Source organism: Lontra canadensis, unplaced genomic scaffold, assembly GCF_010015895.1.
Source record: "Lontra canadensis isolate GAN:19392208 unplaced genomic scaffold, GSC_riverotter_1.0 scaffold32, whole genome shotgun sequence".
In the NCBI taxonomy this organism is placed as follows: domain Eukaryota; kingdom Metazoa; phylum Chordata; class Mammalia; order Carnivora; family Mustelidae; genus Lontra; species Lontra canadensis.
The window spans coordinates 15,111,506-15,127,067 of NW_022631026.1; the positions used below are offsets into that span (position 1 = coordinate 15,111,506).

The 15,562-nt window shown below is 47.7% G+C and overlaps 2 protein-coding genes across 2 annotated transcripts; both read left to right on the forward strand.

Annotated features, from left to right (window-relative positions):
* Positions 1–224: 224 nt before the first annotated feature.
* LOC116873289 (small nuclear ribonucleoprotein G-like) lies at positions 225–449 on the forward strand. Its single transcript, XM_032867029.1, has one exon. The coding sequence runs from the start codon at positions 225–227 to the stop codon at positions 447–449; it is 225 nt and encodes a 74-aa protein (XP_032722920.1).
* A 5,208-nt stretch (positions 450–5,657) lies between these two features.
* On the forward strand, positions 5,658–8,111 carry RHOB (ras homolog family member B). The gene has a single exon (XM_032866912.1). It carries the CDS (start codon positions 6,034–6,036, stop codon positions 6,622–6,624), a length of 591 nt encoding a protein of 196 aa, XP_032722803.1. The 5' UTR covers positions 5,658–6,033; the 3' UTR covers positions 6,625–8,111.
* The last annotated feature ends 7,451 nt before the right edge of the window (positions 8,112–15,562 follow it).

Sequence of the window (15,562 nt, forward strand, 5' to 3'; positions counted from 1 at the left end):
TAAGCAGGGGGAGTGGCAGGCCGAAGGAGAGGGAGAAGCAGGCTCCCCGCTGAGCAGGGAGCCCAAAGCAGGATTCAGTCCCAGGACCCTGGAATCATGACCTGAGCTGAAGGCAAATGCTGAGCCAGACAGGCACCTCCATGTGTGTGACTTAAAATTTTCCAGCCGAGAGGAATGCCACAAATTACATTTGGAGGCACCTTCGAACTCGCCGAGTAGACACCATGAACAAAGCTTACCCTCTTGAGTTGAAAGAATTTATGGACAAGAAATTATCATGGAAATTAAGTGGTGGCAGACATGGCCAAGGAATATTATGGGGGTTCGATCCGTTTATGAATCTTGTGATAGATAAATGTGTGGAGATGGCAAATAGTGGGCAACAGAACAATACTGGAATGGTGGTAATACAAGGAAAGAGTATGATCATGTTAGAAGCCTTGGAATGAGTATAAACAATGGGTATGTTCATCAGAAGAGATCAACTGCTTCCACATGTCCCCTCTCCATAGTACCTGTTTTACTGCAATATAAAAATCAGGTCATGTGCATTTTCATATTGAACTTTTTTGTTAAATAAACTTTTATAATAGTAAAAAAATTTTTTTCTAGTTATCACATTAAAAACCACAAAGAGGTAAATTAATTTGAATTATATACCCAAGTATATCCAACACATTAAATCTACTATCTTTAAAAATATATTCACTATACCTAAAATATTATCATTTCAATATATAATTAATATACAAATTATTAATGGACTATTTTACATGTTTTTTACATGTTTACAACTTAACTCGGATGCTAAATATTCATCGAAATTACGCTATCTCTATTTAGACTCCATAAAATTTCCAGTAGGAAAAAGTAGATTCACATACCTAAGTTGTTTCAAACATATGTAAAAATTTCCTACCAACCAAATTAAATATCAGTTTTTATTATTTTTTTTTTATTTCTTTGTGGTCTATATCCGTACTCATGCAATTCTTTTTTTCCCCATCATTATTGAGATACAATTGACGTAAAACGTTGGGTAAGTTCTAGGTGGACAGGTTTAAAGTGTTGATATGATATACTTATGTATTGCAGAATGACCACAGCCACCGTGTTAGCTAAGCCCTTGATGATGTCACATAATTCCCGTCTCTTTTTTGTGGTGAGAACATTTATGATCTACTCTCCGACCAACTTGCAAGTATTAATACAGTATTATTAACTACAGTCCTCATGCTGCCCAGAAGATCCCTAGAACTTATTTATCTTTTAACTGGAGGTTCATACTCTTAGATCAACATCTCCCTGTTTCCTCCACCCTGAATATCAGCTTTTCTACTTCAATTTCAATTAATTAAAATCAGATAACATTAAAAACTTAGCTCTTCAGTGGCATGAGCAGCATTCCAAGTTCTCAACAGCCACGTGCAGCTCACAGCTACTGGGATGGAACAAAGAACCATTTTAGAGTGATTAGGAGCTGCCCCACTGCCCACTGCCTACTCCCCTTCACCTGGCCCTGGGCTGGACAGACAGGTGTCCGTTTGATCTGAGCTCAGTGTCCACATTCTGAAGTTTAACAGTTTAGCTGTGGTCATTCTCTCGTGAGCCCAGCCTTCCCTGTCTTAGGCCTGGGTCCCACTGGACCACAATCCCAGGGTGGGAGAGGATGTGTCACTTGCTGTTGCTCATAGCTGGAGACCTCGGAAAGTAGCCTAAAGGCTCAGCTATGTACTCACGGCTGAATGGGCCCAAACGGACCAAAGGGGACCACCTTGGTTTTCCTAGTGCAATTGCATGCGTGGTTTTCCAAGAGCCTTTCCCTCTCAAAACTCATTGCACTGAGATGGAAGGTTGATAATAGTCCTAGACACTTCAAGCTGCTCCTTAAAGTGGAAAAATTTTTTAAAATCAAATACTGTCAGGAATGTCTATGGCGTTGCTGATTCCCAGTAAAGGCTTATTGGTAAATAAATCTTTATTACTTCTAATTATACCAGAATATCCATTAATTCCTTTCTGAATTGAAGAAAAAAGAAGAAGATTTTTGTAGTTAAAGTTGTTTTACATTCCTGTATATTATATTTAGGGTAAGAGAAGTCTATTATTATGTAAATTAGTGAGATTCAATAGCTTTTAATCTCTTTCTTCAAATCTCTTTTAGAAGTTACTATTTAGGGGCGCCTGGGTGTCTCATAAGTTCAGCTTTGGCTCCTGGGTCTCAGCTCAGATCTTTTTTTTTTTTTTTTTTAAGATTTTATTTATGTATCTGACAGATCACAAGTAGGCAGAGAGGCAGGCAGAGAGAGGGGGAAGCAGGCTCCCTGCTGAGCAGAGAACCCAATGCAGGGCTTGATCCCAGGACCCCCAGATCATGACCTGAGCTGAAGGCAGAAGCTTTAACCTACTGAGCCACCTAGGGGCCCCTCAGCTCAGATCTTAATCTCAGGGTTATGAGTTCAAGCACTGGTTTGGGCTCCACAGTGTGGAGCCTGCTTGAAAAGAAAAAAAGAAATGACTATTTAGGAAAGAATTAATTTCTTAAGTGTATACGAAAATAGTAGTATGTATGAATAAATATCTATGTGACTATATATATATATAAATATATATGTGAAGAATTCCTAAAGAATCTATTTGTAAAACTGGAGTTTGACATCCTGTGAAAAAATCTTAAAATAAAAATAGTCATAAAATGCATGCTTTTTAACTAGATACGACTTTTTATAATCATATCTTCATTATATATACACACACATATACTATGTGTGTGTATATATAAATGTAAATGTGTATATATATATATATATATTTCTTTTTCTTTTTTCAAAGGGGAGAAAACAAACAAACCCTGTTAAGACTGCCACAAGGTGGCACTAAAATCTAATGAACATTCCAGTCTCTGGTCTTGTCTGAGAGCTGCTGGGGGGTGATTTACAGGATCTGTAGCAAACACTGGACAAAACAAAACAAAACACCCCAAGTAAACGAAACTGAAGATTGGAGATAGATTAACATCTTCCTTTTGTCAGAGGGATCATTTCCCTCTCTCACTGGTGTAGGTGTCCGTCACACGGTGAGTCCATATGTTAATAAAGCTAATTTGTAACATGATTTCTTCTCACGGACCAATCCCTGCCGTGCCTTTCAGTGGGCGTGTCCTGCGCAGGGAGAGGGGACGCAGGGAGGAGCCTGTCGAGCATATCGCCTAGTTTGGAAACGTTTATCCTGTGAGTGGTGTAGTCTTCAAAGCAGTCCGTTTCCACAGAATTTGTCAACGTATCCCAGACATAAAAATGAACAGCATGAAGAGAACTTGCTGCAGAACACGGATTTTTCTATTTGTTTACTTTGGCATATTTACCAACCGAGTATTTTTAGAAATATTGTGATACTGAAGTTCAGGCTTGGAACACTCATATATTATGTCTGAGGGTCAGGAAATGAGTGAATTGAATCCCTCTTCCTGATTCTTTGTGTCTCAGTTTCTCAAAAAAATACATGGTACAAAGTTTTGTTTGATATTTTCTTACTATTTGAAGCTTAAGGACACAGCCAAGTTTCCCAAGCTATATTAAGATAAAGAAAAGCTGTGTTTTAACAATGCAGCTATAAAAGCTTCTGACTAAAACAAAAAATTTTAGGTAAGATTTTTCTATTAGACTAAGTGAAGAAGAAGAAAGAAGAAAGAAGAAAGAAGAAGAAGAAAGAAAAGAGAGAGAGAAAAAAGAGAAGTTTCTGGATGGGAACCAAAACCAATGATCAAAAAACCCTTCTTTTCTCCTGTGGGATCCCACTGTGGAAAAATTATTTATTTGTTGACAATTTAGTTCCTTAGTTCAGAAAAACAAAACCAGTGGAGCTTATCCAGTATGAGGGAAGGGTGTTGGGGCATTTCAATATGTTCCCTTTGGGACAGGCTCTAGGGATTATGGCACTACTGTCTTATTTGACTTGTTATGTCTGTGATGTTCATATAGAGACCCAGACCTCAACATAGGAATCCCACGTGAAAACACCACAGCTTAGTTACAGCCGGCTGTATGGGCTTGGTTGGATGGCTGTTAGCGCAGAGCCTGGAGTCTGAGGTAGGAGACCCCAGAAAGTTCCGAGTTCCTGAGCATTTACGTGAATTCTCCACAGGCATTTTACTGATTCTTTCATAGGGTCAGGCATTGTGCTAGGGCTTTAAGATACAGAGGTAAGACAGAATCCTGGCGCTCCACCAGCTTCCAGTCTTAGAGAGGGAGGCAGAAATATGAGGCCATAACCTCATGATGATGTGGGAGTCTCTCCTTTGCTAAAAAACCAGTAAGCATCCTTCTGCCTCTATAATGGATATGGCCCAGTCTGTGTCGTTCGTACTTGAGCCCTCCATGATTGGCCTCAACCTGAGTTTCAACTCTCGCTCTCTCTCTCTCTCTATCAAGTGCAGTCACACTAAGTGAGTCCCTGATTTGAGAGTTTGTCTTATTCTTTCCCACCTCTCTGTTTTTCTCAGGCTCTTCCTTCTTCCAGCCAAGCCCTCCCTCTGTCCCCCTCCTCCCTCCTCTGTCCTGTGAAATCCTTTGCCTGAGATCCTTCTAGATCAGACTCTGGGATAGATCAATCAAGTCCTGGTGTGTAGGAGAAGAGCTAGCACCCCACCAGACACTAATTTGTGGTGTCCTCGCCTGCAAGCTCCCCCTGCCCCCCTCTCTGTCCCCTGCCTTAGGCCTCATCCTCTTCTTGCCCAATGGGGTAAGAGGTTGTTGGGTTTTATAGTACAATTTACTTCAGGCAGTTTACAGCCTGACTACCAGGATCTGAATTCATCATTCAATCCCGGGCTGAAGCTGCGGTTTTCTGCCTTGTGACTTCCTCCCAGTGGACTTGAAGTCCAGCAAACAGCCCCAACCTTCCTTTTTCACCATCCCTCCTGCCCCTAATCTTCCCCTAGAGATGTAGGGGGTGTGGGTGGAGGGTGGGGAGGAAGAGGGGAGGCGAGAGCACTTGGAAGAGCTGGAGGCTAGACCCAGGCCCACCCAGCTCACAGTCAGCTCTTGGCCTCAGGGGTCCAAATCTAGAGCTGTCTCCGGAAGAGCCCCGGGTGGGGGAGTTGGGAGGGGCGGACCAGACCAGGGAAGGGCCGTTTCTGAAAGAAAAGAACAGAACCTTCCCTGGAAACAAGCGTGTGTGTCTGCGTGTGTGCATGTGTTTATTTAAAAACAAAACCGCTTAAAGGAGCCGCTCCCTCCCCCACAGGTCCGGCCACCGCCGGGAGTTTGCACCGAAGCGGGACAATTGGAGTGGGAGGGAGTCGCCAACGCCCCCACAAAGTGCTGCCTTCTCCCGGAACCGCTCGCCCAGGCCCCGCAGGCTCCAGGCTGCCAGCTCGGGGCCTTGGCCCGGCGCGCAGAAAACGAGGCAAAGGGAGGGGACGCTGGTGCGGCCAGAGCCCCGCAGCGCCAGCCGAGGCGCAGACTCCCCAGTCACCGCCTCTCCCAGCCCCGCGGCCTGGGCCGTCAATCAAGCTCGGCCGGCCCCGCCCCTGGGCTGCAGCGGGTGCCCAATCAGAGCGAAGCTCCGCAGCGATGAGCTCAGTCGGCTCGCTTCCCATTGGGCGGCTATATTAAGAAAGTGGCCGAGCTCTTTAAATAGCGGGCGCTAGGGCCGCAGCCCGCATCTGCCACCGCAGTCTGGCTGTACTCGAGCGCTTTCCTGTACCCAGGCGAGACCCATAGAAGCCGGGGAGGGGACCAGGCCTGCTCCGCGGTTCCAGCCGCCGCTTGCGCATAAAGGCGCGGACCCCGGGCCCGGGGCGAGAAGAGCGGCCGCCGCCCGGAATCAGCGCGGAGACGCACGGCGCGCCCTATGCCCCCGCGCCCCCGCCGCGGCAGCCGGAGCGCCCCAAGAGAACGCGCCGCCGCGGGGCCCGGGTGCAGCTAGCGACCCTCGCCCCCAGCGCGCAGCCCGAAGTGAGCAGTGAGCGGCGAGCGGGACGGCAGCGAGGCGTTCGCGGGCCCCCTCCTGCTGCCCGGGCCCGGCCCGCTCATGGCGGCCATCCGCAAGAAGCTGGTGGTGGTGGGCGACGGCGCGTGCGGCAAGACGTGCCTGCTGATCGTGTTCAGTAAGGACGAGTTTCCCGAAGTGTACGTGCCCACTGTCTTCGAGAACTATGTGGCCGACATCGAGGTGGACGGCAAGCAGGTGGAGCTGGCGCTGTGGGACACGGCGGGCCAGGAGGACTACGACCGCTTGCGGCCGCTCTCCTACCCGGACACCGACGTGATCCTCATGTGCTTCTCAGTGGACAGCCCCGATTCGCTGGAGAACATCCCTGAGAAGTGGGTGCCCGAGGTGAAGCACTTCTGCCCCAACGTGCCCATCATCCTGGTGGCCAACAAGAAAGACCTGCGCAGCGACGAGCACGTCCGCACGGAGCTGGCCCGCATGAAGCAGGAACCCGTGCGCACGGATGACGGCCGCGCCATGGCCGTGCGCATCCAAGCCTACGACTACCTCGAGTGCTCGGCCAAGACCAAGGAGGGCGTGCGCGAGGTCTTCGAGACGGCCACGCGCGCCGCGCTGCAGAAGCGCTACGGCTCCCAGAACGGCTGCATCAACTGCTGCAAGGTGCTATGAGGGCCGAGGCCGCCCTGCCCGCCCCCGCCCGCGCGGCTCCCCCTCTCGGGCCCGACCCCCTCCCCCCCCACCACCTCGAGCCCGAAGAAGGGGAGACCCGCGCCCCCCAAGGACCCCACCGGACTGCCTGACGTCTGCCTTTCGGCCCGGCAGCTGTGACCCGGCTCCGGCCCTGGCGCCGGGAATCGGCGTGGGAGGCACCGGGCGCCCCCTTTACAGTGTCTGTGTGCGTCCGGCTGTGTTGCACAGGCCCGGGCGCCTGCCGAGTGCCAAGGGTCCCGAGCACCCTTTTCTGAAGAGCCAAGCCCCTTCAGAGCGTGTGGCTGTGTGTTTGTTCGCGTCCCCCGCCCCACTTTCACCCACCCCCGCCTCTGGTCCCCGGAGAACAGCTTGGCGCCAGGGTGCAGCCGCGCCCCATGGGATGTTCGCCCGGAACCCAGCGAGCGCCTGCTATCCCTTGTCTGTAACATAGACCGCGGGAACTGCGGGAGGGGAGGGCTGGGGAGGATGGGGTGTTATATAAATATAGATATAATTTTATTTTCGGAGGTAGGATGGTGTTATTTAATGGTGGTGGTGGGTGGAGTGACAGGGCTCCAGAAAAGCTCCGGCCCACCCTGGGTCGGGCGCCCATCCAAGCATGAACAGGACTTGGCCATCTTTCCAACCCCTGGGGAAGACATTTGCAACTGCCGCGGGGCTGAGAGGACACAGCTTCCAGACTCTCGTCTCCCGCGGGCCAGCCCCAGGCGAGCCCCTCGCCAGCCCTGGGCAGGAGGAGGGAGAGAGTGCTTTGGGTCGTTTTTTTGCCATAAGCGAACTTTGTGCCTGTCATACAAGTGGAAATTGTTCAGTCCGAAAAACTAATGTTATTTGATTTATTTAAAAACTAAAACTTGTTGGCTTTTTTTTTTTTTTGGAAATAATTCTTTGCACAATTGTTTTATTGTTTGACACTTAATGCACTTGTCATTTGCATAAGACAGTAGCATTCTGACCACCCTTTTGCGCTGTAACCTCATCTACTTCTGATTTTTTTTTTTTTTTTTAAAGATGATGACTTAAAAAAGAGGAAAAAGAAACCACTATTTTTGTTTTGTTTTCTTGAAAAAGTGGCAACACTGTTTTGGGATTTTATTTGTGCACAGATGCACACTATTTTGATAAAGGGCAGTAACAAGTATTGGGACCTATTTAACCCCCCTCCCCTTTTTTTCCTCTTCACAAGGCAGTCTTGAAAAGCTATGTGAAATTTTCTCTGCATCTTTGTACAGAGAATGAACCTGCCCCTAGTCTCTCCTTTCTCACCCTCCCTTCCCCACCCAGTGGTACTTCTACTAAATTGTTGTCTTGTTTTTTTTATTTTTTAAATAAACTGACAAATGACAAAGTGGTGAGCTTATGATGTTTACATAAAAGTTCTATAAGCTGTGTATACAGTTTTTTATGTAAAATATTAAAAGACTATGATGATGACGTTTATAAAATGGCTCCTGTGATTTAATAGCGTGTAAAAATTTATCCTCTTGAATTTGGGGCAAGGGGAGACTCCTGCTAGACAAGATACTTTCTTGCCACTACTCCATTTGTGGTAAATGAGGCTGAAATCCTTTTGGGGGATGTGTGGGGTTTGGGTGGGCATGGGAGACCATTACTCCTATCCCCATCCCAGAAGATGACTGGTGTACCCAGGCACTCAGTCCCCAAACTTTTCACCTAATTGTACTGTCTGTATGTCTTTAAGACACTGCGTCTAAGTCTGTGGGGCCTTTGCTTCCTACTCCTTGAAACTTAGAAAGCTGTCGTTTGTGCATTTTAAATTTAGGTAATCTTTTTTTGTTAATCACAGGTGTGGAGCTAAGCTCTCTGTCTAGGAGGCCGGTTACTGGCGTCCCTTTACAACCTCAGAGGGTTCCACAGCACTCCATAAGGTTGTGGGTTGTTACTTTTGGGCTGGAGCTCTGGGGTAGAAGCCGGGGATAGTCGAAATCATGACTTGATCCTTTGGTCATCCAATTTTCATCTGTGTGTCTACATGGAAGCTAGAATGCTGTATTCCAAGTTCAGAAACTGGGCACATCATGGACAGAAGCCTGGATGTTTGGGGTGGCTGTTCCTTAAAGTTGGGGCAGCCACATTTTGAGATTTAAGCAGGACGAGCTCCAACTTCAGACACTTAGCCAACTGCAGGGGTTCTCAGAACTAGTGGGGGCAGGGGGCCAGGCAGAGTTTTACTTGGAGACCACATTGAAATCCTGCTCCAGGCAGCAGGGCTCAGACCTGCCAGCTCTCAGCAGCTGCTAGGGAAAGCGGCTAATAGTGCCCCCCTCTCTGGATGACCTAAGATGTGTGTGTTTGTTTTTTTTTTTTTTTTTTTCAATCATCACTTTCTGGCTTCCTAGCACTCAGCTGCTGCTTCTCCCTATCTCCCCTACACCCCACAGAGACAGAGAAGTTTCCTTTTGAAGTCATTTTGCTATAAAGCTTGTGGCTTTAATTCCTGGTCGTTTCCCAGACTCCCAAGGGCTTTTGTTGTGTGAGGCAAACCTGGTTGCTGGTGACCTTTCACCCACTTCAACCTGCCCAGATCGGGGCCTCCAGAGGAGCCAGGCCCTCAGCCCACAGAGGGGAATAGGCCTTCAGACTTTCTTTTCTCCGTTTTAAAGACAAAACTTCCCATTGAAAAATAAAATGTTGACTCGCAGGTTTTGCAAGGAGCAAATCCTTCTGTACCAGGGAGTGCAGGACTCTGTGGAGAAGACCTCAGGCCTGGGCTCGCTGCCCAGGACTCAGCTTTGTAACCAGCCATGAGCCTGGAGACCCGGCCCTTTGAAAGGGCCTTTTCTGGGTTTCCTGCCTGCTCAAATCTGCCTGGTACCTATAGCTTCTGTGTTTTTTTTTTTTTTTTCTCCTTGTATTTTGGGGAGACAACCACCCAGATGACGTATGACGGCTTGAGTTATGCTTGTTTTAAAATGCATGGCATTTACTAAATCCTGCCGGAACACACTCTTCTTGCTGCTTCGGATCCAACTGGAAAATATAAAGGCGAATTGCTGTAGGCTGGAAAATCAATTAGGAAAAAGAGGTAAAACATCTGGTGTTACTCTTAGGATATGAAAATTCATTTTGCACAATGAAAATAAATGTGCTGAGTTCATCTAATTGCCTGTTGAGCTGTTTTGTAGAGAATAGTGGGGTGTTTCAATGATCCTGGGCATTTGGTAACAAGGGGTATTGGCTCAGGTTCTCGTTTAATCTTAATTTTAAATTGATCTGGGTTGTATTTCTAAGTTCTTTTTCACATGTGTGTTCTTCTTTTTCAGTGAACTTAGGAATAGTGGTTTTCAAACTTAAGCATGCATCAGAATGACATGGAGGGTTGGTTAAAACACAGATGGCTGGGCCTAGCCTGCAGAGTTTCTGATCCAGTAGTTCTGAGGTGGGGTCCAAAAACCTGAATTTCTAGCAAGGTCCTAAGTGATCCTGCTGGACTGGGGGCCACACTTTGAGAACCACTGGATCAGAATAAGGGAGAGTCCTTGCTCATGCACAGGGAGGGAAGCCATCTAGTAGGAAAGTAGCTGAAATTCCTCAGACTGAGGGGGGTCTCTCTCTGCAGTCCTGACTTCCTTACCCCAGGGGCACAGCACTTGCTAAGAGCCTCCCTTCTAAGATGAACTACACAGAACCCCCTTATCTTTTCTATATTCTTGTGCAAAGGGGGGTTTCGAGCCCTTCTAGAGATTTATTTCTGCCACTCCTGAATTCAGAATGCAACAGCTCTCTGTAATTCATTCAACATTGGCACCTACTTTGTCCAGCGCTGCTGAGATGAGAGATACAAAAGCAAATAGGGCAAGGTCCTTGGCCTGGTGGGCCCGGCAATTCCGGGAATGCATTCACTAGTGCTTTGAATACAGCATGCTCAGATGGAGGCATGAGGCCCAGGGCACAACAGAAGCCTGGGAAGTTGGGGAGGGCTTCATGGAGGAGGGGGCATTTTAACTGAGTCTAAAAGCAGGGCCCCGTGATGTGAAGGTAGGAGATACAGCTTCTTTGTATTACTGTGGGGCCTGGCCTCTGCAGAAAAAAGTTCTCTTGGGTGAGAACTACCTTCTACTTTTAGGCCCTCTGGAATATATTTCTTCAGTGAAGAAAAATGATGTTACCCAGCCAAGACAAACACAGCCGCTCCCCGGCCCTCCCTGTCCACACACAGGCCAGGAGAGAAGTTGGGTGATGATGGTTTCATTGTTTTCTCTGTGCCTTCCAGGGATGCGGGGTGAATACAAGGGGGAGCTTTGTGCTGACTGTGCTCCTGGGAAACATACAGCCTGGGCTCCAGGAGGCTGAAATACCACAAAGGGAGTTTGTACTGTAGCCTGTTGGGGGACAGTCCCTTACCACTTTACTTGGTCCATCTTCTGGCTGGAGGGAGAACCTGGGCACTCGTGCTACTCTCAGCAGCCCCTTTTCTGGCCTGAGTGGTGAGAGTCTGGAGGACCCAGTTCATTCCTTCCTGCTCATTCTTTCACTCATCAGTATTTCCTGTTGACCAAAAGACTCAGTCTGCGCTTATCATTATACCAAGAGCTTGGGACCCATTAGACAAATAGACGGGCATCTTCCATCCCCTCCTAGAGCTTTCCATCTAGCAGGATGTCTGAACAAGTAATAATAGTGATGATAATGAGAGCTAGTATTTATTGGCTTTACATCAGGTCCTATTCTAAGCTCTTCATCTGTATCATTTAATTTAATCTCTGTATCAGTTTTCTCTTGTTGCATAACAGATTATCTCAAAACTTGGGTGGCTCAGAACATTTATTATCTCTCAGTTTCCGTGAGTCAGGAATCCACAGCTTAGCTGTGGCTAAGGGTCTGGCTCAGGGTCTCTCCTAAAATTGTAAGCAACATGTTGGCTGGGACTTGATTTATCTCCAGGCTCCCCTGGGGAAGGATTTGTTCTCCAGCTCCCTCACTTGGCTGCTGGCAGGATTCTGTTCTCACTGGCTGAAGTCACGTTCAGCTCCTTGCCATGTAGGCCTCTCCACAGGGCAGTCACAACATGGAAGCTTGCTCTATCAGAGCCGGTGAGAGAGGAGAGCCAGAGGAAGGAAGAGTGTGGGCAAGACAGCAGTGCAAATCCTCTATAATCTAATCTTAGAAGTAACATCCCATTACTTTGGCTGTATTCTCTTTCGGCTGTATTAGAAGCAAGTAACTGGGTCCAGTGCTCAGCCAGTGGGAGGGCATTACCCAAGGGCATGCATCCCAGAAGGCGGGACTATTGGGAGCCATTTTGTTTTTTTTTCTCTTTTGGGGTGAGCCATTTTAGAAGCAGTATACCACAATCTCTATGACCACACTCCGGGCAGTGCTGTTATCATCACTTCCTGGTGGGATAACTGAGTGGTAAAATGTTAGACAACTAGCTCATAGTCACAGAACTCATACGGATTTGAATCCAGGCTGTCTGGCTCTGGGATGACAACTATGTATATGGTGGGATACTGATTTTAGAAAAAAATCCCCCTGACTGCAGTGTGGAGGATGGACTGAAGCCAGGGGCAGGAAGGTCAGTGAGGAAGAATTCTTCCTAGTCCTGGTCCAGACCTGAACCAAGGCACCAACATGGGGAAGAGAGGGCAGATCGGAAAGGCATCCAGGAGGTAGAAGATATGGGAATATGAGTTGGGGGCACCATGCTGACCCCTAGGATTCTGGCTTGGGTGACATTGAGAATGCTGGTGCCATTATTTAAGGCAAGAATAAGCAAGGATGGGCTGATCTGGAGTCAGGGCTCCGGAAGTCTGTGTTGAGTATGGTTTTATATGCACCCACTATGGGATACCTTTGGATGAACACCATCTTTCTGGTTCTCACCTTCCTTCTCAGACCACAATCCATGTACTTCCTGTACAGTTAGACTAGTGTGTGCTGTTCAGGTCTTGGGGAAAGGCTGCAATCTATATGGATGAGGAAAGTCTCCCCTGAAGGGAGGAGACATTCATCAGATCAACCTTCCTTGGAAAAAGCAAGTACTGGGAGATAGGTCTTAGAAAGTCGCATTTAGGCAACAGGGAAAGGGAGCTCCTTTGTCTTCTGAAGAACTGCTTTAGGTGATTTTAAGATTTTGCTGGGTGGTGATGTGCTGTGGGTTGGGGAGACGACTTCTGCTTTAGGTGGGTGGCCAGGTTAGGAGGGGACCCCATGAGGGCCATCCAGGACAGTGGGCTTCAGGAGAAGCCATATCCAACAGCCGATTGTTAAGTTACATCTGGTGAGTTAAAATTCTCTTCTGTTCTTTTTAAGATATTTATTTGAAAGAGAGAGGGTGCCTGAGTGGGGGAGGGGCAGAAGGCCAGGGAGAGAGAGAATCTCAAGCAGACTCTGTGCTGAGCATGGAGCCTGACATGGGGTTCGATCTCATGACCCTGAAATTCTGACCTGAGCTGAAACCAAGAGTCAGATGCTCAACCAACTCAGCCACCCAAGCTCCTCAAATTCCCTTCTGTTCTTTTGGAACCTTGAATAAAGACTCGCTAAATGTTCTAGCCAGGATTTAGCTCTGTTTCGAATAATGTCATCCATGTCTGGACAGGTGGGAAAGAGAAGCAGCACTTCTGAGAGCCCTAGCATGGTGGTTTCATCTGGAATTGGAACAGGCATCTCCAGGATAAAAAGCATTCTGGGATAAGATTCGTGGTCATGACGGTCAACTGTCTTTCTCTGCATGGTGACTTGTTTCCTCATTGCCAGCCACAAGTCAGGATGCCCATGTGGGCATGGTTGGACGGACTTACGGGCCAGCTGAGCAAAGAGAGAGCCGTCAGGGCCCAGGCAGCGATGGAAGTCTTGGAGAAGGGAGAAGATGCCCTGGGAAGAGTATGTGGAGGGAGAGGAGACTGGAAGCCAGATCATAAGCTTCACGATGAGCCTAGAAGCCATGTCTGCTGTGTCATTGCTGTGTCCCTAATGCCCAGTATGGTGCTTGGAAAGAACTGCAGATGAATGAATGAATGAATGAATGAATGAATGAATGAATGAATAAATTAAAGACAGAAATTTAAGGACAACCAACTTCCTTAAAAAAAAAAAAAGATTTATTTATCTATTTTGGGGGCAGGGTCAGAGAATCTCAAGCAGACTCCCCACTGAGCACAGAGCCCAATGTGGGGCTCGAGCACGACCCTGAGATCATGACCTGAGCCGAAATCAAGAGCTGGATGCTTAACTGACTAAGCCGCCTCAGTGTGTGTTATCAGGTCACGCTCCGGAGGGAGCACCCGCTTCTAAGAGACCTGAGGAAATGACAGAGATTTCGAACAGCTGCTGTGGGGAACAAGGGGGAGGGTGATTACAGAACGGCTGGGTCTGCATAGAGGTTCCAGTGGTCCTTAGGTGCCTGGGAAGAAGGAAGCAGGGAAACTGCCATTTTGACATGACTTATGTGTGACGCAGCAGTGACGAGTAATGAGCTATTTTTATCAGAGGGGCTGAATCTGGGGAGGTTCAGAAAGTGCTCCAATAAGGCAGGGCTTTGGGCCCTGACAATACCAACGGAGAGGAGGCCTTCTCAGGCCCCCGTAGAAGCTTGGCCCAACAAGCTGTCTGGGGAAGTACTCCCAGGGATCCTGGGATGAGCAGGCAGGAGCAGGAGCACGTTTCCAAGGCTGGTCCTCCCCAGGACCACCTGCATGGCTGGATGTGTGCAACCGCAGGGACTGTAGGCTGAGCATTGAGTGCTGGAGGAAGATGGGTGGTTTTGGATCCTGGTTTGGGAGCCTGGCATGAATGGCCCCAATGGTTTTCTATTTTAGAAATTGTGACCTGAAAGTACAGTTCGAAGGGCTATGGAACCAGACCTTGGGCTTTTACGACTCTAGGACCTCTGTCCCTTGGCTGTCATTGAGAGCTATTTTTCTTCTCTTGAATCCTGAAAAGGGAAGAAACAAATGTTACCAGAAGCAAGTTTCTCATCACTTGGTTAATGATTGATTTCATTTCATTCCAGAACTTGTTTGACCTTTGGGTAAACAGTTGAAACCTTCTGGAGGCACCTAAAAGGAATGCAGGAATGCATTTGCTTTTTAATGGCAGAAAGATTATAAATGGGACTCTGACAGAATAAAAAGTATTATTTATATGAGTGCTAACAAAAAGTCACTGGTAAAATACACATTCTTCAGCAGTTGCCAAATAAGGGAAAGTGTGATATCTGGTCACATAACCAGGCTGACCCTAAATGGGAGGATCCATCTATCCATCCCCCTTCTCTAGACTGAACGATATTGAGGCTACAGATTTCCTCTAAGTCTAGAATCGTAGGCCACATGGAGATCCAGGCTCCAGGCACAAGATAACAGCAACATAAATTAGCCAGCCGGGTTTCTCGGAAGGTGCGTTCAGCTCTGCCAAGGGAGAATTGTTCAAAGTTTTTACTTCATGGGTAATGGTAGAAATCACAGACTGTAGAGTTGGTTCCCTGCCAAGTTGGAAAGAACAAAGATGAACTGCAAGGAAGGCATAAACAACTCAAAGGGAAAAGGGGTGCTAATCAGACTTAGAAAGCCATGAGTTTTCCAGGAGGCTGGTGGTCCAGCCTGCTTCCGGGACACGGCGACCAACTAGAAAGAAGCCTCACTGGTTAGCCAAGAAAATTCGGAAGGCTCAGCATCCTCCTAAGGTTGACTCATGAGAGATTGAGAGAATGAGTGGGAGGAGGGGCAGAGGGAGACGCAGACTCCCTTCAGAACGGGGAGCCAGACGCGGGACTCGATCCCAGGACTCTGGGATCGTGACCTGAGATGAAAGCAGACCCTTAACTGACTGAGCCACCCAGGTGCTCCCCATCTGTGCATTTTTGGGCCAATTGCTTTTATTCTCAACCATCTCAGGTTTTCTATTTGTAGGATGGAAATAATTTTGAAGA